We start from the raw sequence: 24,905 nt of genomic DNA, 5'->3' as shown, positions 1-24,905 counted from the left end.
TGTGCTCTATAAATAAAGTTTACTTGAATTGAGTTGAGGCAAAATATCTCTATCACTCCTGGTGGTTGACTGTGGTATAAGTGATAGGAGCCTGACTCATAAAGGCTAAAAATGCCTTCAGTTTTGTAATGAAATGAAAAAATATAAACAATAAATGAACATTAAATAATAATAATGTTATGCCAAAATTTGATTTTTATTTCATTTTATTTGAGGGTCCGGCCCCCAAGGTGAATGTCCAGTAAAATTCTGGCCCTCCGACAAATGTAGTTGGTGACCCCTGTAATACACCGAACAATTTGCTCTTTATAATTCACTAAAGTTGAAGTGGCTTTATAGTTGGTTGTTCTGCAGATATGAGTGAAATTACTCATTACTGAAATCTTTTCAGATGAGCAACTATGACAGTTGAACAAATTGCAAAGACAGTTCTTAATATACCAAAACAGAGCGAGAGAGATAACAAAATAAGTTCCCAAATGTTTTATTAGATAGAAATAATAAACTTTAAGTTGAATATGATGAATTATGTAGCTTAAGCTAGTTACAAGTCTCTGACGATTGAGTTGATTTTTATTTGAAAAAAATAAATGATGATGTAAGATGTATTCAATGACTTAAAAGATTAAGATAAAACTTATGGACAATATGGAATTTGTGTGTGTATGTGTGTGTGTGTGTGTGTGTTGTACATGTGTGCATATTCTCACTGGTCCCTGTTTTGGTCCAGTTAAGGTACCAAGGTAAGAGTCAGAGTTTGTTCCCCATGTGTTTTAGAGGACAGAGAGGAGGAGTGTGTTGGAGCAGGGTAGCAGCAGTGCTTGGCTTCAGGGGTTGTTAATAATCTGCCTGGATTGACCATAGCCTGTCATTCCAGCTTGAGATGCTCCTTTATTTGTGCCCATTTGCAGGCCAATGACATTTTTGCCTTGGCTCAGCTGTTCCTCTGAGAAATCCCTCCTGTTCTCTTGTGCCTTCCTGCACACAGAGAAACACACAACCCTCATTAAACTCCTTTGTTTTATTGAACTGGTTCATACATGAGAAGGGACATGCTGATACTCACCTATGGAACCAATTGGGATCTCCTTTGTAATTCCCATCATCCTTTGTGACTGCCAAACACCCCAGAGCCATCAGAGTCCTCTGGACAGTAGCCATGTCTGTGCCTGAACACACGCACAGTCTCAAATGAATAGATGGATCAAATACACGGACGAGTCTGTGACTTAATTGAGCTTCATTTCCTCATATATGCTGCAATAAATCTGCAAGTCGCTTAAATGTCTCTGTTGCAACGAAATACATGGGTTCTGTTCCTGGTCTTACCTTCATAAAGGTCCACAGTCTGGAACATATCCGTTTTAGTGACTCCATAGCTTTCCACAGCGTGGAGGAACAAGGAGATTTGCTCCATCTGTTTAAAAGGCATGGTGGAGCTCTTGATAACTCTGATGGGCTTTTTGGCTCCAGACAGGCTGTTGATGAGTTCACACAGCACCTAGATGCACAAACAAAGAGCATATCCTTCCAAACTCTGTTTAAAGCACACTAATCTAAATTACAATCCTGTTTTGAGATATTTATGTTCAGGCAAACACTTACACATCCGTCCTTGAGCCACGTTTGGAAGCCGACCCTGCCGGGCTCAGGCCGCTCCACACCAGAGCCACACTGACACATTATCCATTCCACCAGCCTTTCCTCCAGTTCTTGGTCGTATTTCTTATCAATCTTATTCTGAACCTCACGGCTCATACCATAGCTTTGACCTCTGTTTGACATGTCAATCCTGTTGGCAGGGAAAGTTAGATTTGTAAATCAACAACCTCAGCAACCTTAGGATTATATCTTATGTTTTATGACATATGAGTGTCAGCATTCACATTCAAGTCCCTGCTCACACCCACACACCTTGTGTACTTTCGAACTGGATTCCTTTTCCTAATCTGTGCATGTGTTTCAGATCCGGTTTTATGCCTATTTTATAGTCAAAACAAACATATGATTAAAATAGTCTAGTGGTGAGTTACAAGATATTTACGACATGTTGTAGTGTTGGATAGTTAGCGTTGCTCAGCTCAAAGTCTGGAAATGGGGGGGCAACTAGCTTTAGTCAAACACCAGTGTTAAAGTTGGTTTAGCAGGGGTTCTTAAGTCGATAAGTTAAAACATTTTAAAATATTTTTTGTGAAACCAAACAGTGAATATCATTATTTTATTGTTTGGTTTTGTATCTTATTCTTCTTCCTCTAGGCGTCACCTCAGCAGAACATCTGCCTCTATCTTGCCCCATTCCTTTTGTCCTCTTCTGTTACAACCACTGTCCTCATGTTCTCCTTCACAACATCCATAAACCTTCACTGTGGTCGTTCTCTTTTTATCCTGCCTGGCAGCTCCATCTTCAACCTTCTTTGTCCAGTATAATCACTATCCCTCCTCTGCATGTGACCAAACCATCTCAACCTTGGGTCTCTTATTTTATCTCCAAACCATTCAATCTGAGCAGTCCCTCCAATATGCTAATTTTTAATCCTGTCCATCCTGGTCACTCCCATCGAACAGCTCAGCATCTTCAGCTCTGCCACCTCCAGCTCCACCTCCTGTCTCCAAGCCATACTTCATAGCAGGTCTCACTAACGTCTTTTAGACCTTCACTTGCACTCACCCTTGACACTTGTCTCCACCCACTCCACCCTGCCTGCTCATTATTCTTCACCTCTCTACCTCTCTACCTCTACTTCCTGCCATTCACAGTATTCTGTCTTGCTCCTACTAACCTTCAATCCTCTACTCTCCCGTGTCTACTCTCACTACACATTACAATATCATCTGCAAACAACATAGTCCATGGAGACTCTTGCCTGACCTCATCTGTCAACCTGTCCATCACCATTGCAAACAAGAAGGAGCTCAGAACAGATCCCTGATGATCTTGAAAAGCCTTGCCGCCACCCTGGAAGACGGGCGAGCCGCGGCGTCTGCCCTGTGGAAGTAGGGCGCAGAGGGTTTGTGGCGTCATCTACCACCAGACTGCTCAAAGACCTGGAAATCAGAGGCCAGAATCTGCGCCTAGCCATCAAAGCTGCCTCAGAGGCAGCTGAGAGGAGCAGTCAATGGCTGTGGCTGAAGCGAAAAGACACTTGCTGGGCCTCGAAGTAGCAGATAGGGATGAAGCAGAGGGGTGCGCTTCAGGGACGCCTGAAGTCACCGCTAAACCCCGGTGGAGGCGTCGTGGGTTTAAATCAACTCAATGCTTATGAAGGAAGGTGCCCACTTGAAAACTCCTCTGTGTCACTTAGTCAACAACACCACTCTCTTATAATAATAAGATAATTCCATCTCATCCTGTGTTTCTTCAATCCAATTCAATCTTCACCTTGAACCTACCACACCTGACCACTGTCTCACTGTCCCACTGTCCTCATACAAGTGTTTAGAATCTCTGCCTGAGCCAGAGATTTTCTGCCACCTTCTTCAGGCCCGATGGGCTGGGCTCGTGATCATGTTAGTCGATTACTTTGGGTTTTTTTTAGGAGTAGGCAAACATGCCAAGATCCCCAATATGACCAATGACTAAAACAGTAGGCTGAATGGTCTGCTACCTCCTTACGCCCTCTCAAACCATCTTTTTATGTTTATTTATTTTTCACAATGAAGAAAATGAATATACACATCTGCTGTGAAATGAGAATATCATGTTAATTTCACTACAGAAGAGTCTAAAACCTGTATCGGTATTGGTTATCTGCCCAAGCACTCGTGATATATCCTCCTATTAGATATTGACAAAAACATTCAATATCTAGCATCCCTATTACAGATAAATGCAGAAGAGTTTTAGTCTTCTCAGCTCTTTCTCTCACCAAAGAGTGAAGAAAGTATACTATACTCCAAATGTCTAAACATTAGAGGAGGTATACGATGAATGCAGGTTTTAGTGTTTAGTGCTAGTTGTTATATCCTCCTGACTACCAGTCAAATTGGTCCTCTGTGGAGGACATTTGTAAATGTTAATTCATTCTTTTTTACCCGGTAGTCCGGAGGATATGTGCATTTTGTCACGTTAGTTATATGAAGATTGAAAATGCTCCTGTTGGCTTCAGCAGATTTTCACTGCACCCCGCTTCCTGTTTGCTCATTCTGCTGCTACTTCCTTCATCCTGTCTTGATAAAGGCAGCTGTGAGAATACAGGACACTAAACAACAAACACATTGCTGTCACTATGGAAACAGTAAAATACTTAACCAAGCCTGAGCAACTGTGCATGTAAATATAAATATTAGATCATCTTTTTAAGTTTGACATATGAAGCTTTTCATAGTTCTTGCTTTTCTTCACTTCCTGCTTAGAATTATCTATGTATGGACACATGATAGCACATGAAGGCCAGAATAGCACACACACACACACACAATCTGGTTTCCATGGTTTCACAGGACATTATTTTGGAGGAGTTGATTTTTGTCCACATAAGCAAGACACATGCCCATATTGTGGCTTTGCAAATTATTTATTACACAAAATGAGTAATACCTGGAACAAGCAGACATTCTTGTACAGCCATGCCCCTTACCCTAACCACAATCATCCCAACTAAAAGCCTAATCCTATCCCTTAACCTAAGCCTAACTTAAACCTCAAAACGATCTTTAAAGTTGTGAGGACCAAAAACATGTCCTTAAAAAGACACACAGGTTTGGCAGTCTTTCACAATATGTGTTGATAGTGTGACAAATCATCTGTGTGTCCCGCAGCTCCACACTGGAGTGCCGCTGGCCACAGATTGCATTTGTGTCTCTGTTCATTGTCTGAGGTAAAGCTGTGGAGAATTGTCTTCCTGTCCATGACATTGTTTCAGAGCCAGTTTGCGACAATAACAAGGGTGAAGTATTTATCCAAACATGAACTCTTGAACAATATCTTTCTCAATCAAAGGCGTTCCCTCTGCGGTGTCCCAGCATGCCCAAACAACATTCAGCAGCTGCTTGAGGCCTCACACTGGCCTGCACTTTGACTTTTGTACTACGCTCATAAACATGTGTCCAAATGACGGCGTAGCAATATCGATCAGTCAGCTGCAGGACTGATTTACTGTGAGCCTGTTAGTAAATAGCTGGCTGAACTGTTCAAGCATAATTACTTAACCGTCTCTGTCTGTTTTCCCTTTGATTAGCTTCTGTGTGTGTCACAGTGTTTTCACACTGATGCAAATGATTCCAGTCGTAACTGATTCTTTTTGTTCAAGAGTCACTCGCAATCATCCATTTTAAGATATTTCACAACTTCTTCGCCGCTGCAACATGGCTGCATGAAGCAACATCATCTTGGAGCTGCCTATTGATTTCCTACAAAATGGTACATCATCTCTGCTTAAAAGAAGATTAACAATGACAAAAAGGTTGTTCGGAAGCCTTTGTGGGACAAATATGAGACACAATTCACGTGGTTATTTCTAAGAAAGTCCATGTTCCTCTTTGGCCTGCACAGTTCCAGCTGCTGCTGAGGCACACTGTTAGTCCACTGCTCCACTGTAATCACTAGAGTTAACAAGAACCGACACCATGTGAAAAGCCACCTCACAGTCCAAAGCCCTCATTTATGCATAAAACTTTATGCTGGTCCATAAATGTGACAGCACATAAGGGAGACACATGCTTCACTGCAGTGTCTTGAACTGGCAGTTTGATGTTGTGAGTTCATATTCAAGTAGAAAAATGACATCTGATTAAGTCACGTTGTGGGTCATAGAAGTAAACTTAAACTAAGATGTCAGCCTGAGTCTTTGCATGATCAAATATGAACAAGAGAGAAGGAGACAGACACAGAGGGTGTGGTGTCTAATATATTATACAGTATTTCCTGTGTAGTTCTGAGTTGGGCAGAAGTTCCACAAAGCAAAAACCAAACCAAAATAACCCCAACCTGAAATGAGAAGAGTGAGATTAATGATTGAGGCCATGAGATAAGACTTACTTTGTGTTGTTGTCTCAGGTGAGCAGAGGTGGGTTAGCGTTTGTGTCTGTGTTCCCGCTCTTCTGGACAGGAGTGTGAATGCAGTAAATACCCGTGTCTGAAATATATGACTTCACCACATTCAACAGAGGAAGCAAGAGGAAAACGCCTTCATGGCCTCTTGTTTCAATCTGTGTCCCGCCCTCTTTTCTCTTTCTCACACTCTCGCTCTTTTCTCTCTCTCTCTCTCTCTCTCTCCCTCTCTGTCTGTCTGACTTGCTCTCTCTCTCTTTCCCCACTCAAACTGTAAATTCATTTTTAGGAGAAGGACAGGAAGGAAAAAGAGAGCATGTGACTGGAGAGTTTGGTGTGGTCAGTGAAAAGAATTCTGCACATTTTTTTCTCTGTTGCTCCACAAAAAGGCAGGATTAGGAGCAAATACAGTGACAAGAAAAAGAAGCATTTTAAGAAATACTTAATGTACCCTACAAAAAAGTGGAATATAGATATGGTTTTATATGGGAGAAAGGAGCAGCAATGTAGGCGAGACAACTGAGGTGAGTTTGGTTGGTAGGGAAACATTTAAATAATACAAACAAACACAAATCGAATTTAGTCAACTAAAACAGTAGCAGCTCAGCTGTTAACACTGCTTCACAGCAGCCACAGTTGTAGATCCAGATGTTTTCTATGACAACAAGCACAGACAGTCCCTCTGAATCACGCCAGTCACGTCAACCTCACTGAGACGAGCAAGTCTGAACGTGGCAGAGATTTGAGAGGAGACAATGATATCAGGCATGAAAACACTGAGTACTTGCGTATGAATGTATGATGTCATTGACTGAGTCCACACCCACTTATGTAATGTGTAACCACAAGAACACCTACACAGTAGTTAATAATTATAACCTGAGAGTGCTTTTGTTGCAGGATAATATTTCTTATATATCTTATATTCCTTCTTCTTGTGTTTGGAGATTGGTTGGCACGGAATAGTTTTTTTCACTGCAGTGACCTTGACAAATGCAGCAACAAGGTCACTTCCAGGCAGTGGTCTCTTGTGTATGTGCTTCAAATCAGCCAATGACAAGAGCTCTGGGTTCCTGAACTTCTGCTGTACACACACATGCACGTGCAGCAGGATATCTCACCCAGGCCCCACCGACCGGAAACAGAGGACGCGCAGCATCCGGCACAACCAACTATTCAAATACAACTACACAATGTGTCTACAGAGGAAATTGCGTTCATCAAATGAAAACTGCGGACATTTCATTGGGGAAAAAGTTGAATCGACATTTTTGACACAGGGAAACTTTATAATCCTCCCCTGCACATCAGCGCCCTCTGGTGGGGCACGGCCCCTAATGCAAAGACGCCACTGCTTCCGGGGAAGCAGTAGGTGAGTGCAGGTGCTGGGCTTCTGTATGAGGACTGGAGGACCTGCTGAAAGGCAGATCCAGTTTTTGATTGACAGTGTTGTAGAAACATACGCAACAGCGGAGTCATTTCTGCTCAAGTCCTGTGTGGATTTTGCGATTGAAGTCTGTAGATAAATAGCTGATTGTTGCTTTTTCATTTGTACATATACACTGTAAATAAAAGCATTTCATCCATCCATCATCTACCACTTTATCCTCCACCAGGGGGTCACGGGGGGGTGCACCCTGGACAGTTCGCCAGTCCATCGCAGGGCCACATACACATGGAGACAAACAACCATTCACTCACACCTACGGTCAATTTAGGGTGTCCAATTTACCTAATCCCCATATTACACACGGGGAGAACATGTAAACTCCATGCAGAAAGGCCCTTGTTCCAACCGGGGCTCGAACCCAGGTGTTCTTACTGTAAAGCAGGGGTGTCAAACATACGGCCCGGGGGCCAGAACCGGCCCGCCAGAGGGTCCAATCTGGCCCACAGGATGAATTTGTTAAAATTTCACACTAATCTAAACGTAATGTCAAATGCTCCAGATACCCGTGACTAAATGTTTGTGCCTTTATAGATCCAGTGTGCTGTGTAAATAGTACATTTAGGCATGATATTGTTGAAATTGCACTTATATTTTTCAAGAAATGTCATGTTTTGTAAAATTATCCTTCATTAAATGTAAAACAAAGGAGAAAAAACAAAGGAGTTCTTGTTGTTCATAGGTTATTATTCTATTATTTTGCTATTTTTACTGGTCCGGCCCCCTTGAGATCATATTGTGCTGCATGTGGCCCCTGAACAAAAATGAGTTTGACACCCCTGCTGTAAAGGCAAGAGCGATAACCACTACAACAACCGTGCAGCCCCTTACAGCATTTCAGTTTTACATAATTATTGGGTTTTCTTGTTATAGTTGTTCATTTGGAGAATTTATGTATCAGTAGAATTTGTGTATAAATAATTCAAGTAAACCAGTAGGGAATAAGATTTCAGCAGCAAACTGCTCCAAAATATTCTAGTATAATGCAATATTTTTCAATGTGTCTGTTAAGTCAGTACTCCACTAAGGTCTGTCCACTACAGGGATCTCAAGTATCACACATTGTATTTCTCACACTGAAATATTTTTTATAAAATACATTTCTCTGGCGGGACACACGGTGGTGTAGTGGTTAGCACTCTCGCCTTGCAGCGAGAAGACCCGGGTTCGAGCCCCGGTTGGAACAAGGGCCTTTCTGCATGGAGTTTGCATGTTCTCCCCGTGTGTGCGTGGGTTCTCTCCGGGTTCTCTGGCTTCCTCCCACAGTCCAAAAACATGCAATGTGGGGATTAGGTAAATTGGACACTCTAAATTGACCGTAGGAGTGAGTGTGAGAGTGAATGGTTGTTTGTCTCTATCTGTGTGTGGCCCTGCGATGGACTGGCGAACTGTCCAGGGTGTACCCCGCCTATCGCCCTATGTAGCTGAGATTGGCACAGCACCCCCCGCGACCCTCTGGTGGAGGATAAAGCGGTTAGATGATGACTGACTGACATTTCTCTGGCGCTCTGCTATCGCCATGGAACAGGCAGGAGACTGCTCTCATACACATATGCTTGGCTGACTTTAGCAGATACTCCACCATGTGGCCAAAAGGAGAAACCACACCTCTCTGTATGAGCTACTTCTCATCACAGAAACTGAAGCACAGATACTATTTTGTGAGCGACACAGAACAAAACATATACAAAACATAAAAAAACATGGATATTATAACCTCTTAACATTTGAAATAAAATAACATATAGGAAGGGGAGTGGCTTATTCTGTTATCATTTCTTGTCCTTGCACTAGTGTAGTCATATTTCCATCATCTGTTCTATCATACAGTTTCATTGTTGCATAGTCCATTTTAGTCAGGAGGCTACTTTTAGTTGTAATATTTAATTTTTAGATTTTATATGCATTTTATATGGGCATTTGTCTGTTTCAAAGATATAAGCCCCCTGCCCCCCTACCGCCTCAGAAACTGCCAGCAACGTCTACAACACACAATCTTTATCCCCCTTCACGTCATCTGAGTAAAATCTTGAACTATCAAGCTGCGCAACTGCATTTAGAAGTTAACAGAAGAAGACAGCTTTTATTTTGAATATGTTAAAAATGGGCATTACATTGCATTGAGAAGCAAACAGGAAATTCCTCATGAGAGGGTAGAATCTTGGTTTAACACACACACCAATGGTATACAACAGAGGTCTCTAACAGACGGAGTACAGTACTCTTACTCTACTCACAAATGCTGACTTCTGCTCTAAGTCTAGTTTCCACTACTCTTTCCCATAACTTCATTGTATGGCTCATCAACTTTATTCCTCTATAGTTACTGCTGGAGCCTGACTCATAAAGGCTAAAAATGCCTTCAGTTTTGTAATGAAATGAAAAAATATAAACAATAAATAAACATTATACAATAATGTTATGCCAAAATTAGATTATTTTTTTTTCATTTCAAGCCAAGAGAGGGATAAACATGTAAAAACTGCAGCAAAATCTGCCTCTGAAAAATCAGACTGCACAGTCACAGGAGATACTGCAACCAACCTACCGATCCAAACTGACCCATAGTGTGGTACCATCGTCTCCCGAGCAACAAGGGACGTAGACTGTGGTGTGGGACAGTAATGTAGTGTTGGTGTTTGATTATTAATCACTTTTAATCATTTCACATTCATATTCTAGTTCATTTTGAAATAAATTGTCTAAGAACAGATTTGCGGACTGGCGTCGTCTCTCTAGCAACGACCGCTGAGGATTGTGGAGAGTGTAGTGACTTCAGCTATCCCAAACAAAATCAAAATCAAAAACAAGAAAAATGATGCCCATACAATTTAACCCGTCACTTTTGTGTAATTAACAAGCACAAACTGGTGTCTTTGTGTTGAGAAGTGTCGCAGATATCATTGTAAAATCCCTGTTAACATGAAAACTGACAGTAAAGTGAATACTTCCGGGTGTCAGGTCTTCCATTAGCCAATGAGACGGATGCTCATAGCGTATGTATGCACCGTGGTCGGGTTAATACTGAAGTGAATGGGTGGTAGGGGCACCCGCTCTGAGCTTCAAATATCGCTGCAGATGGGATTACATTGGAATGAGTTGAAAGCCCCCTGCATCGGGTTTGTATGCGATGCCATTTTAGTCAGTAACACCAAAGGCCCCTGACCAAGCATCGGCCTTTGACGCGCTGGGTGTGAGACTGTGTTGTCCAAACAGGCATGGACGCACATTTTTGGGCCGGCCCGGGGCTGTCATAATTTAATCACAAAAGTATATTTATTATAAACATTCGACCGTGACAGTATTTGAGACACGAAACAGGCCCATTGGTTGAATTTCTTGAAGGATATTGAGCTAGCTAGTCCAATGTAAGCTCCCAGTCCTGTGTGTGTGTGTGTGCGTTTATAGCCTTTGTTTACAAATAATGCTATGACTGTCCAACTTACAGTGTTATTTTAACTTGCCATAAAGTAATAGTTTGCAGGTGTTAACGATTACAGTTATTATTATTATCATGTAATATTAATGAAACATTGCTTTGCCAAAATATATGATAGTCATTGCTAGGTAACCAGTGACTTTTTTGATAATCCATTAATCGGTTTTAGAGTTCTCAACAAGTTTTTTTGAATCATGACTTCCAGGTTTGTTAAACACTGATCGACATTTTTTAACATTTTATGGACAAAAGAATACTCGATTAATCGAGGAAATAATCAACAGATGAATCGATTCCAAAAATAAACAGTATGCTCATTCATTAAACAATGAAAAGACATATCTAGCAGTGTTTCTTTGACAGCCACTTTCACTTCAAGATGGGAATAATTGTGGCACTGTAGCCATCTCTCCCAAGATGAAAGTTTCTGTGAGTAGTGAAAGAGCATATCATTTTTTTTAACATGGTTTCTCTCTTCCATGTAGGCTACTGTGCTTTATTTAAATTGTTTACGCAACACAATGCCGACATTGGCCAAAAATGCCAGGGCCATTTTTTTGCTCCTAGTCCAGCCCTAGCTCGAACCCGTGTCTTGTTGCAAAGGCAAGAGCCCTAACCACTACACCAACCGTGTGGCCCCAAAGTCCACATTTTATTTATTTATTTGTTTTACCGTCGAGGTAACTTGATAAGTGTGGTACTTATCAGTGAGTCAGCAGGAAAAGACATAAGACGTCCCGTGGGCCAAATACAATTGCATGGCGGGCCTTGAGTTTGACACTTGTGATACACGGCATTAGCAACTAATAACTGGTTGTCTTCAGTGAATTGAGATGACATTATACTCAGTGGTGATGATATCTCATAAGGTGTGTTACTTGTGTGTCTGTGGGTGTGTTCATGCTGTTCAGCAAACAGGAGGCTTCTTTTTACAGTGAAATCAAACTTTATTATTTTTTATGCAGCTGCTACTTTCAGTTGATTCCAGTACTAAAATAATGAACAGAGGTGTGAGAGACTATCTAATACACCGAACGATTTGCTCTTTATCATTCACTAAAGTTGAAGTGGCTTTATAGTTGGTTGTTCTGCAGATATGAGTGAAATTACTCATTACTGAAATGTTTTCAGATGAGCAACTATGACAGTTGAACAAATTGCAAAGACAGTTCTTAATATACCAAAACAGAGAGAGAGAGATAACAAAATAAGTGACCAAATGTTTTATTAGATAGAAATAATAAACTTTAAGTTGAATATGATGAATTATGTAGCTTAAGCGAGTTACAAGTCTCTGACGATTGAGTTGATTTTTATTTGAAAAAAATAAATGATGATGTAAGATGTATTCAATGGCTTAAAAGATTAAGATAAAACTTATGGACAATATGGAATTTGTGTTTGTATGTGTGTGTGTGTGTGCGTACATGTGCGTGTGTGTACATGTGTGCATATTCTCACTGGTCCCTGTTTTGGTCCAGTTAAGGTACCAAGGTAAGAGTCAGAGTTTGTTCTCCATGTGTTTTAGAGGACAGAGAGGAGGAGTGTGTTGGTAGCAGCAGTGCTTGGCTTCAGGGGTTGTCCTCAATCTGCCTGGTTAGACCATAGGGTGTCATTCCAGATTGAGATGCTCCTTGATTTGGGCCCATTTGCAGGCCAATGACATTTTTGCCTTGGCTCAGCTGTTCCTCTGAGAAATCCCACCTGTTCTCTTGTTTCTCTCTGCACACAGAGAAACACACAACCCTCATTAAAAAAAATGTCATTCATCAGAGAAAATGAGAACTCCTTTGTTTTATTGAACTGGTTCATACATGAAAGGGACATGCTGATACTCACAAGAAACTCAGAAAATGGGGATCTCCTTTGTAATTCAAATTGTTCATACTCTTCCTCACCAGAGCAATCAGAGTCCTCTGGACAGAAACCATGTCTGTGCCTGAACACACGCACAGTCTCAAATGAATAGATGGATCAAATACACGGACGAGTCTGTGACTTAATTGAGCTGCATTTCCTCATATATTCTGCAATAAATCTGCAAGTCACTTAAATGTCTCTGTTGTAACAAAATACATGGGTTCTGTTCCTGGTCTTACCTTCATAAAGGTCCACAGTCTGGAACATATCCGCTTTAGTGACTCCATAGCTATCCACAGCGTGGAGGAACAAGGAGATTTGCTCCATCTGTTTAAAAGGCATGGTGGAGCTCTTGATAACTCTGATGGGCTTGTTGGCTCCAGACAGGCTGTTGATGAGTTCACACAGCACCTAGATGCACAAACAAAGAGCATATCCTTCCAAAGTCTGTTTAAAGCACACTAATCTAAATTACAATCCTGTTTTGAGATATTTATGTTCAGGCAAACACTTACACATCCGTCCTTGAGCCACGTTTGGAAGCCGACCCTGCCGGGCTCAGGCCGCTCCACACCAGAGCCACACTGACACATTATCCATTCCACCAGCCTTTCCTCCAGTTCTTGGTCGTATTTCTCATCAATCTTATTCTGAACCTCACGGCTCATACCATAGCTTTGACCTCTGTTTGACATGTCAATCCTGTTGGCAGGGAATCATAGTTATGTTGTAAAAGACATGTATGATTGGATTGCGTCATCTGTTAAAAATGTACGAAAATCAGTTTCTCATATGTATCATAACTTATGTGCTCTGCCCCTCAAGGCCAGAAAAGCACACACACACACACACAATCTGGTTTCCATGGTTTCACAGGACATTATTTTGACTTACACTTGTTTCATGGAGACTTGCTCTTACCTTAAACCACTGGCCTAACCTTAAAATGTAATAATTAATGTTAACAGGAGTTGATTTTTGTCCACATAAGCAAGACACATCCCCATATTGTGGCTTTGCAAATTATTTATTACACAAAATGAGTAATACCTGGAACAAGCAGACATTCTTGTACAGCCATGCCCCTTACCCTAACCACAATCATCCCAACTAAAAGCCTAATCCTATCCCTTAACCTAAGCCTAACTTAAACCTCAAAACGATCTTTAAATTTGTGAGGACCAAAAACATGTCCTTAAAAAGACACACAGGTTTGGCAGTCTTTCACAATATGTGTTGATAGTGTGACAAATCATCTGTGTGTCCCGCAGCTCCACACTGGAGTGCCGCTGGCCACAGATTGCATTTGTGTCTCTGTTCATTGTCTGAGGTAAAGCTGTGGAGAATTGTCTTCCTGTCCATGACATTGTTTCAGAGCCAGTTTGCGACAATAACAAGGGTGAAGTATTTATCCAAACATGAACTCTTGAACAATATCTTTCTCAATCAAAGGCGTTCCCTCTGCGGTGTCCCAGCATGCCCAAACAACATTCAGCAGCTGCTTGAGGCCTCACACTGGCCTGCACTTTGACTTTTGTACTACGCTCATAAACATGTGTCCAAATGACGGCGTAGCAATATCGATCAGTCAGCTGCAGGACTGATTTACTGTGAGCCTGTTAGTAAATAGCTGGCTGAACTGTTCAAGTACATTTCTAATTTCTGGACTGTGGGGGAAACCAGAGAACCCAGAGAAAACCCACGTGCACATGGGGAGAACATGCAAACTCCACACAGAAAGGCCGTCGGTCGAACCAGGATCTCAACCACTGACCTTCTTGCTGTGAGGCAACATTACTAGCCACTTGTTGTACTTGTTCTCCTGTTTTAGAGATAAGATGTCAGAATACAAATGCAAATTGATAACCTGCTTCTCCAGAAACACCTGCTCCTCTGCCCCTTGAGGAACATGACACCTTGCTCCATCACTATGATGTAACTATCTATTATGGCCTGGACTCTGAATTCTGAAAAACCTCTTAAAGTGTCAATTTTTTTGGCTGTTTGACATCCACATAGAAAGGCCCTCAAATGAACTGAACAGTGGAACTCCTTGCTGTAACAAATTTTACTATAAATGCTGTGAAAAGCAGAGGTTATATGGAAAAAAGGTTATTTGGTTCATTCATTACAGAGACCTGTTTTAGGTCAATGTACTTCCTGTTCACTCCGGCACCAGGACAAACAAGACCAAAGTAGTCAGTAGCCCTCACTTTTGTTTTCATTTCTCTTAAATGTCTCCTTATTCTTGACAGTAACACGTTATTTTCATTATTTATTTTGTTTCTGCCGGCAAGAACGAACTCCATGAAGACAGCTCCGCTTCGATAGATAATTCGCTTCAAAACAAACAACAAGCTAAAGTTCTGTCTTGCCCAGACGCGCGCAGGGCTTACAGTCACAAACACGAGATTTATATGTCGAATACCAGGTTAGTATTGGCTTATATTAGGCTTTATGCTCTGTGTACAGGCTGAGGAATGAAGAGTTCAAGGGTGTCAAATTATAAAGCACATAGAAATTGTATAAAAATATAGTTTTCACAGGAAATCAGTTCCTGTTCATTGTATTTTGTTCCCTATGGTTTATTATGTTGCAGAAGAAGCATTATTGTCAAATTGATTTGATACAGTGGATTTGTTATCCTAAGTTGATTATTTATATTAGTTAAACATAAATTAATGTGCAAAGGAAACTGAATGATTATATATATATATATACACATATATTTGTTTATTATGCACCAGACAACATTATAAGTAATTAATAAATATTTATAACTTGTACAAATACATTACAGTTCATAAACATAATAATAATAATAATAATAATGAAAAGAAAGGCCACAGTATCGCGATAATACCCGGAACCGTGATGCGTTGTCTGGTATAGTATCGTGGTTACTCATTTTGGTATCGTGATAACTCTAGTTAGTCCACTGCTCCACTGTAATCACTAGAGTTAACAAGAACCGACACCATGTGAAAAGCCACCTCACAGTCCAAAGCCCTCATTTATGCATAAAACTTTATGCTGGTCCATAAATGTGACAGCACATAAGGGAGACACATGCTTCACTGCAGTGTCTTGAACTGGCAGTTTGATGTTGTGAGTTCATATTCAAGTAGAAAAATGACATCTGATTAAGTCACGTTGTGGGTCATAGAAGTAAACTTAAACTAAGATGTCAGCCTGAGTCTTTGCACGATCAAATATGAACAAGAGAGAAGGAGACAGACACAGAGGGTGTGGTGTCTAATATATTATACAGTATTTCCTGTGTAGTTCTGAGTTGGGCAGAAGTTCCACAAAGCAAAAACCAAACCAAAATAACCCCAACCTGAAATGAGAAGAGTGAGATTAATGATTGAGGTCATGAGATAAGACTTACTTTGTGTTGTTGTCTCAGGTGAGCAGAGGTGGGTTAGCGTTTGTGTCTGTGTTCCCGCTCTTCTGGACAGGAGTGTGAATGCAGTAAATACCCGTGTCTGAAATATATGACTTCACCACATTCAACAGAATGACAAAGCAAGAGGAAAACGCCTTGATGGCCTCTTGTTTCAATCTGTGTCCTGCCCTCTTTTCTCACATCTCACTCTCACTCCTCTCTCTGTTCCATCACCCTCAGGATCTTTTAAGACGTTTAAAATGACTGTCTTACAGCGTCCAACCTCGGCACCATTGGCACGCTGTGAGAGACCTTGCTGATGCAGCTCAACAATCCGACCGCGTTCAAGGATTGAAAGCTTTTTTGCCTTTGCCATCAGGAGGTCATGACAGTGTGGATACGTGACAGAAAATGGCACTGAATCACATTCAGTTCACACATTTTTGCGAAGAGTTAGGCTTTTAAAGGCTTAAAAAGTCTTAAACATTTGGTCAGCTGATGAACAGCCTATTTCAGTTTAATGGTTGTTTTTTGTCTCATTCCCATTTCTTCTTTTTGCATTTTGAAGCACGACTTAGAACCGTCTTAAGATCCAACAGTGCAACATGTAAATTCTTGCAATTTTGATCAGGTTGTTATCGTGGGGCAGATAAGTGAAGCAATCGTTCAAATAGTGATACAAGCACCAAAGAGAGAACCCAGAGAAAACCCATGTGCACAAGGGGAGAACATGCAAACTCCACACAGAAAGGCCCTCGGTCGAACCAGGATCTCAACCACTGACCTGCTCGCTGTGAGGCAACATTACTAGCCACTTGTTCTACTTGTTCTACTTGTTGTACTTGTTCTCCTGTTTTAGAGATAAGATGTCAGAATACAAATGCAAATTGATAACCTGCTTCTCCAGAAACACCTGCTCCTCTGCCCCTTGAGGAACATGACACCTTGCTCCATCACTATGATGTAACTATCTATTATGGCCTGGACTCTGAATTCTGAAAAACCTCTTAAAGTGTCCATTTTTTTGGCTGTTTGACATCCACATAGAAAGGCCCTCAATTGAACTGAACTGTGGAACTCCTTGCTGTAACAAATTTTACTATAAATGATGTGAAAAGCAGAGGTTATATGGAAAAAAGGTTATTTGGTTCATTCATTACAGAGACCTGTTTTAGGTCAATGTACTTCCTGTTCACTCCGGCACCAGGACAAACAAGACCAAAGTAGTCAGTAGCCCTCACTTTTGTTTTCATTTCTCTTAAATGTCTCCTTATTCTTGACAGTAACATGTTATTTTCATTATTTATTTTGTTTCTGCCGGCAAGAACGAACTCCATGAAGACAGCTCCGCTTCGATAGAAATTCGCTTCAAAACAAACAACAAGCTAAAGTTCTGTCTTGCCCAGACGCGCGCAGGGCTTACAGTCACAAACACGAGATTTATATGTCGAATACCAGGTTAGTATTGGCTTATATTAGGCTTTATGCTCTGTGTACAGGCTGAGGAATGAAGAGTTCAAGGGTGTCAAATTATAAAGCACATAGAAATTGTATAAAAATATAGTTTTCACAGGAAATCAGTTCCTGTTCATTGTATTTTGTTCCCTATGGTTTATTATGTTGCAGAAGAAGCATTATTGTCAAATTGATTTGATACAGTGGATTTGTTATCCTAAGTTGATTATTTATATTAGTTAAACATAAATTAATGTGCAAAGGAAACTGAATGATTATATATATATATATACACATATATTTGTTTATTATGCACCAGACAACATTATAAGTAATTAATAAATATTTATAACTTGTACAAATACATTACAGTTCATAAACATAATAATAATAATAATAATAATGAAAAGAAAGGCCACAGTATCGCGATAATACCCGGAACCGTGATGCGTTGTCTGGTATAGTATCGTGGTTACTCATTTTGGTATCGTGACAACTCTAGTTAGTTCACTGCTCCACTGTAATCACTAGAGTTAACAAGAACCGACACCATGTGAAAAGCCACCTCACAGTCCAAAGCCCTCATTTATGCATAAAACTTTATGCTGGTCCATAAATGTGACAGCACATAAGGGAGACACATGCTTCACTGCAGTGTCTTGAACTGGCAGTTTGATGTTGTGAGTTCATATTCAAGTAGAAAAATGACATCTGATTAAGTCACGTTGTGGGTCATAGAAGTAAACTTAAACTAAGATGTCAGCCTGAGTCTTTGCACGATCAAATATGAACAAGAGAGAAGGAGACAGACACAGAGGGTGTGGTGTCTAATATATTATACAGTATTTCCTGTGTAGTTCTGAGTTGGGCAGAAGTTCCACAAAGCAAAAACCAAACCAAAATAACCCCAACCTGAAATGAGAAGAGTGAGATTAATGATTGAGGCCATGAGATAAGACTTACTTTGTGTTGTTGTCTCAGGTGAGCAGAGGTGGGTTAGCGTTTGTGTCTGTGTTCCCGCTCTTCTGGACAGGAGTGTGAATGCAGTAAATACCCGTGTCTGAAATATATGACTTCACCACATTCAACAGAATGACAAAGCAAGAGGAAAACGCCTTGATGGCCTCTTGTTTCAATCTGTGTCCTGCCCTCTTTTCTCACATCTCACTCTCACTCCTCTCTCTGTTCCATCACCCTCAGGATCTTTTAAGACGTTTAAAATGACTGTCTTACAGCGTCCAACCTCGGCACCATTGGCACGCTGTGAGAGACCTTGCTGATGCAGCTCAACAATCCGACCGCGTTCAAGGATTGAAAGCTTTTTTGCCTTTGCCATCAGGAGGTCATGACAGTGTGGATACGTGACAGAAAATGGCACTGAATCACATTCAGTTCACACATTTTTGCGAAGAGTTAGGCTTTTAAAGGCTTAAAAAGTCTTAAACATTTGGTCAGCTGATGAACAGCCTATTTCAGTTTAATGGTTGTTTTTTGTCTCATTCCCATTTCTTCTTTTTGCATTTTGAAGCACGACTTAGAACCGTCTTAAGATCCAACAGTGCAACATGTAAATTCTTGCAATTTTGATCAGGTTGTTATCGTGGGGCAGATAAGTGAAGCAATCGTTCAAATAGTGATACAAGCACCAAAGAGAGAACCCAGAGAAAACCCATGTGCACAAGGGGAGAACATGCAAACTCCACACAGAAAGGCCCTCGGTCGAACCAGGATCTCAACCACTGACCTGCTCGCTGTGAGGCAACATTACTAGCCACTTGTTCTACTTGTTCTACTTGTTGTACTTGTTCTCCTGTTTTAGAGATAAGATGTCAGAATACAAATGCAAATTGATAACCTGCTTCTCCAGAAACACCTGCTCCTCTGCCCCTTGAGGAACATGACACCTTGCTCCATCACTATGATGTAACTATCTATTATGGCCTGGACTCTGAATTCTGAAAAACCTCTTAAAGTGTCCATTTTTTTGGCTGTTTGACATCCACATAGAAAGGCCCTCAATTGAACTGAACTGTGGAACTCCTTGCTGTAACAAATGTTACTATAAATGCTGTGAAAAGCAGAGGTTATATGGAAAAAAGGTTATTTGGTTCATTTATTACAGAGACCTGTTTTAGGTCAATGTACTTCCTGTTCACTCCGGCACCAGGACAAACAAGACAAAAGTAGTCAGTAGCCCTCACTTTTGTTTTCATTTCTCTTTAACATATCCTTATTCTTGACAGTAACACGTTATTTTCAAATACAACAGTTTACTTTGTTCCGTTTCTGAGAAGCGCTCCGTTCCGTTTCTGAGAAGCGCTCTGGGTCCCTGAACTTACATCAGCGCCCTCTGGTGGGACACCGGCCCCTAATGCTTCTGTATGAGGACTGGAGGACCTGCTGAAAGGCAGATTCAGCTTTTGCGAGTGAAGTCTGTAAATAAATAGCTGATCGTTGCTTTTTCATTTGTACATATACACTGTAAATATTTCAGTTTTACATAATTATCGGGTTTTCTTGTTATTGTTGCTCGTTTGCAGAATTTATGTATAAATATAATTTATGTATAAATAATTCAAGTAGCCGAGGGCATTATGTTCGATTTTCGATTCACAAGCGCCCCCACAGTTGCTGAACAAGAGTGTAACTGCACTGTCGTAAATACCACTCATGCTTCTTCCTCCACTCCTCTTCAGATCAGCACAACATTGCAAATACAAAAATGTCATCTGACAAGGTACAGTCATTTGTCATGTTTTCTCGGAATATAACTCACACAGTTGCCCTTATTTTGTCACATAAAATAAAGTTACAACAACTCACGTTATACTTCTGCGTCGCCTTGCTGTAGATACGGGACGTTTTCCACCAGCACGTCAAATGACATTTCCTGGTCAAAAATAACTCCATAACTCAGCAATTAGCTAAAATATCTGGGTCAAGGGTCAATTTTTTGAGAAGGGGTTTAATAACTGCTATTTTAAACGTTTGGGGCACATATCCAGTTAATAAGGATAGATTAATTTGAGTTAATATAGAGCTGTTAATTAAAGGAAACACATCTTTAAACAGTTTGGTGGGGATAGGATCTAACTGACAGGTTGATGGCTTAGATGATGAAACTCAGGGAGTTCTATAGGGGAGAAACTGTCTAACTGTGCACCTGGTGCTTCTAAAGCTCTAGTGCTAGAAGATGAGTCTGTCCCAATATGAGGGAGGAGATGATCAAATTTTTCTCTAATTGATGTTATTTTATTCACAAAAAAGTTCATAAAGTCATCACTGCTCAGTGTTAAAGGAATAGATGGTCCAGTGGAGCTGTGGCTCTGTGTCAGCCTGGCGACAGTGCTGAAAAGAAATCTATGATTATTCTTAGTTTCTTCAATTAAAGAAAAATAATAGGCAACTCTAGCTTTGTGTAGGGCTTTTTTGTAAGCTACAAAACCATCTTTCCAGGCTATATAAAATTCCTCTAGGTTATTGGAACGCCATTTTCGTTCTAATCTACGTAATGTCTGTTTAAGAGCACGAGTATTGGAGTTAAACCATGGTGCTCGGCTCATGGTTTAACACAATCTAATGTAGTACGCAGTGAGGCTGCTGTACTATCAACAAGGTTATCTATGAGGGCGGGAGTAAAATCACAAAAGGTACCTTCAGATGTACTGACATATGGCACAGAGTTAAATAAAGGTTGCACTGTCTCTTTGAATGTATTAATATTATTATCAGACAGGCACCGGCTGTAGCTGGATTTCTTATTTATGTTATTGTAGTTCATTATTGTACAATTAAATGTGAGTAAATAATGATCAGTAAGGAGAGGGTTTTGAGGAACTATGTTTAAGTTATCAATATTAATACCATAAGTTAAAACAAGGTCGAGGGTGTGACAAAGGCAATGAGTTGGTTTATTAACGTGTTGAATGAAACCTATTGATTCCAACAGCGAGTTAAATGCGCAGCTAAGACTATCATGGTCAACATCTACATGGATGTTGAAATCCCCTACAATTATGATTTTATCTGTCTTAAGCACTAACTCAGATAAGAACTCAGAGAACTCTGATAGGAACTCTGAATAAGGTGCAGGTGGATGATAAACTGTGACTATTATAATTGGTTTCTGTGATTTCCAACTAGGATGGGATAGATTAAGAATACGGCTTTCAAACGATGAGTATCCTGGTTTGGGCTTGGGATTGATTAATAATCTAGTATTAAAAATGGCTGCTACACCTCCTCCTCGGCCTGAGCTTCTAGGAATATGGGTATTAGCATGAGTGGGTGGAGTTGACTTGATTTAGACTAATGTAATCGTCTTCATGTAACCAAGTTTCAGTTACACAGAATAAATCAATACAATTGTCAGAAATTAGATCATTTATTAAAACAGATTTTGAGGAGCGATACCTTATATTTAACAGTCCACATTTAAAAGTGGTATTATTTGACTCTATATTATTGTTGGTATTAATCTTTATTAAGTTAGAATGTCTAACTCCTCTTCTGTTTGTTATTGATTTATTTGTTTACTTTAGTTTTTACTTTAGTAGGTCGAGGGGCAGACACAGTCTCTATAGGGTTTTTAATTGGTGACTGCTCGGAAAGAAGCACAGAGAAGCATGAAAGACTGCAACTCTGTGTCCTGGTCTCAACTCTGGATTGTTGGGCAATTTTAATTAGTCTTTAGTTCATGGTGTTTAATGTTATTCACAGACCAAGTGGATGTTTAGTTATTGAATATTACTGTCATGGTTTGGTTTGTCTGTCATGTTTTGTTCTGTGTCTTGAGTTCTCCTTCACGTTTCATGTGTTGTCTTCCTGTTTTATTTTGTAAGCACTCACTCCTGTCTCTGTTTCAGGTTCCTGTTTTTTCGTCTGTGTCCACCTGCTCCGTGATTGTTCCTGCGCACCTGCATGCACTTACCCCCTAATCAGCACTGCTCTTAAACCCTCTCTGTGTCTTGTCTCGTCGCCAGTTCGTTTGTAGCCTTGTCTCGTCGCCAGTTCGTTTGTAGCCTTGTCTCGCGTTCCAACACTCTTGTCCCACATACCTAGTCTCAGTTCTTGTCTTCCAGTGTTTCGACCCTTGCCTGCCTGGTTATCACGACCTCGTCTCTTGCCAGAGCCGGACCTGGGCATAGGCAGTATTGGCAAATGCTAGGGGCGCCGTCATCCGCACGGGGCGCCGAACACGGAGGAAACTATTAGACTACTAGGAGACTATTAAATAATGCAGAAGCCTTTTTTCTGGGTGCAATGAGCCGTTACGCTGTGCCAGCTGCCTGAATCCGACCAGACCGTGTCACAGAGATGAAGAAAAAGATTAATGACACTGTATCGGACTTATGTCCAAAAGACTGAAGCCACCCGGCGCCCAAGGAAGGAAAAGAAGGAAAGAAGAGGAAGAAAAACGTGAAAAAGATAGAGGTACAGTAATGTCAATGTGATGAAGTTCATGAAATGAATAGTTTAATGCATCGTAGTTACCGTTGTTGGAGCAGAGTGTTAGCTTGCTAGCTTACTTCGGACGATAGCAGCATTGTTTAATAATCAATAAATAGCTGAGTCGACGTGTGTTAATGTTACTCCACCTTAAATTCACCAGGGACGTTTGGAAAGTTAACGTTAGGCCTGTTCAGGTGTAATTACAGGTGTCTTTCCTGCTTGTATGTCAGTTAAAATGCTTTTAGTTGTCCATCCCCTTTTGTAATGGGGTGGTTGTAAGCCTTTGGTTTTATGTGTCACAGTTTGTTTGTTAAAGTTTACATCAGTGTTAAAGTGTATTACTGTTAATATTTCATACCTTAGCTTTCCCATGTCATTCATAGGATATATATATATTAATGTCACTGCACTTTACTGGTTTTTGCACTCTGGTTAAACTGAATTGCATTGCAATGACAATAAAGTTGAATGAATCTCATCACATTTTCATTATTAGTCTCATGTATAGCACACCAAGCATCTGTTTTTGTTTTTGTTTTTTATTAAAATGTAACATGCAGTTGTCACATATACTTCTCTTCTCTCTTCAGATGCACTTTTAAAATATTTCAGTACCACCCCCAGTGACACAGCATCAGGTGCTGCTGTCCCGTCTACCTCTGCACAGCCCAGTGATACAGCATCAGGTGCTCCTGTCCTTTTTAATTTTATCACTTGTTTCTTTCTTTAGTTTTTATTTGGTGTGATATTTTTTACTCAAAGAAATAAAATCTTGAATACACACATGCAGTTTCTGTGTGATTGTATGAAAGTTGATTGTGAAATTGACTGCTGCGATGCAAAGGGGCGCCAGCTAAAATCTTGCCTAGGGCACCAAATTACTCGGGGCCAGCACTGCCTCTTGCCTTGTGATTCTGTTACCTCTGCCTGTTTGGACTGATCTCCCGTGAACTGACTTGGACTGAATAAACGTTTTTGGATTTTGCCTGAACCTCGAGTCTCTGCATTTGTGTCCTTCCCCTGGCTTCTGGGAGTTCACCCAGTCTGTGGGCTCTTCCACTCGTTCAATGACACCCATATGAGTCATTCTTTCAAGCTCCCTTTTCAAACTAGCCCTCTCCTTGGGGCGTGTACTACTGGCTCGGCATCATCCTTCAGCTGTATTTTGTAAGTGTAAGGTAAAGTCCCATGTGCTTTGAAGACTGTAGGATATTTAATGACTGTGTCTGAACTTCCTTCACACTGTTGGTGTTCCTGTCTTTTGCTTTGTTTGACCACTTTCATGCTGTCTGTGATAGATCCTCTTTACTAGTCGCAGGTCCTCAGATGCTTTGTCTCCTTAGACGGACTTGTATCCATTAGGCACAATGGTGTTTGCTGTTTGCCTTTTGCAGTCACTCTAAGTCTGCGTCCACCTTTTGTTTGTATAGGCTGGTTATTATAAGCCTTCAGAGGTGTGACTTTCTGTGAACTTTTTAGGCTTCTTGGTCAGTGCCTTGAAATTCTTCTCACTGATCAAGTTAGCGTTGGACCCTGTGTCAATTTGAAATGTTACAATTGACCAACAGTGGAGCAGTCCATTTGTCATCTGACACCATACTTGCAGTTTGTCTTGTGTTTGTTGAGGATTGTGGTGACATCTTCATGTGACACCATCTGGATGAAAAATATTTTAATTAAATCATCACGGTCATTGTTGTCTTCCTGTACTGTGAACACCTTGTCCATGTCTTTTTGGAGAGACACATTCCTGCAAAATGGTTTTGTCCTTTACATTTTGCACACTTTTTTTCCAAAGGCAGGACATTGTCTTGGTCTGTGTTTTTCATCGCGTCTCTTGCAAGTGAACATTTATTTATCACTGATTTGATTTCTG

At 40.6% G+C, this 24,905-nt stretch overlaps 2 protein-coding genes across 3 annotated transcripts; both read right to left on the bottom strand.

Annotated features, from left to right (window-relative positions):
- Window positions 1-468: 468 nt before the first annotated feature.
- Window positions 469-6,118, bottom strand: LOC122780132 (transgelin-like). The gene is made up of 5 exons (XM_044042943.1): window positions 5,978-6,118; window positions 1,606-1,792; window positions 1,330-1,501; window positions 1,067-1,169; window positions 469-978 (listed from the first exon to the last, which is right to left on the bottom strand). The coding sequence occupies exons 2-5, from the start codon at window positions 1,783-1,785 to the stop codon at window positions 828-830; spliced, it is 606 nt and encodes a 201-aa protein (XP_043898878.1). The 5' UTR covers window positions 1,786-1,792; window positions 5,978-6,118; the 3' UTR covers window positions 469-827.
- A 5,965-nt stretch (window positions 6,119-12,083) lies between these two features.
- On the bottom strand, window positions 12,084-18,690 carry LOC122779752 (transgelin-like). Of its 2 annotated transcripts, none has more exons than XM_044042348.1 (5): window positions 18,542-18,690; window positions 13,251-13,437; window positions 12,975-13,146; window positions 12,715-12,814; window positions 12,084-12,597 (listed from the first exon to the last, which is right to left on the bottom strand). In XM_044042348.1, exons 2-5 carry the CDS (start codon window positions 13,428-13,430, stop codon window positions 12,447-12,449), a joined length of 603 nt encoding a protein of 200 aa, XP_043898283.1. In that variant the 5' UTR covers window positions 13,431-13,437; window positions 18,542-18,690; the 3' UTR covers window positions 12,084-12,446. The 2 variants fall into 2 exon arrangements, with proteins under 2 accessions (XP_043898283.1, XP_043898281.1); XM_044042346.1 differs by lacking the exon at window positions 18,542-18,690 and adding an exon at window positions 16,127-16,275.
- Window positions 18,691-24,905: the final 6,215 nt, after the last annotated feature.

This window comes from Solea senegalensis, linkage group LG13, assembly GCF_019176455.1.
Source record: "Solea senegalensis isolate Sse05_10M linkage group LG13, IFAPA_SoseM_1, whole genome shotgun sequence".
Lineage (NCBI taxonomy): Eukaryota > Metazoa > Chordata > Actinopteri > Pleuronectiformes > Soleidae > Solea > Solea senegalensis.
The sequence above is the reverse complement of the archived record's forward strand: the minus strand, read 5'-3'. Positions and strand labels throughout refer to the sequence as shown.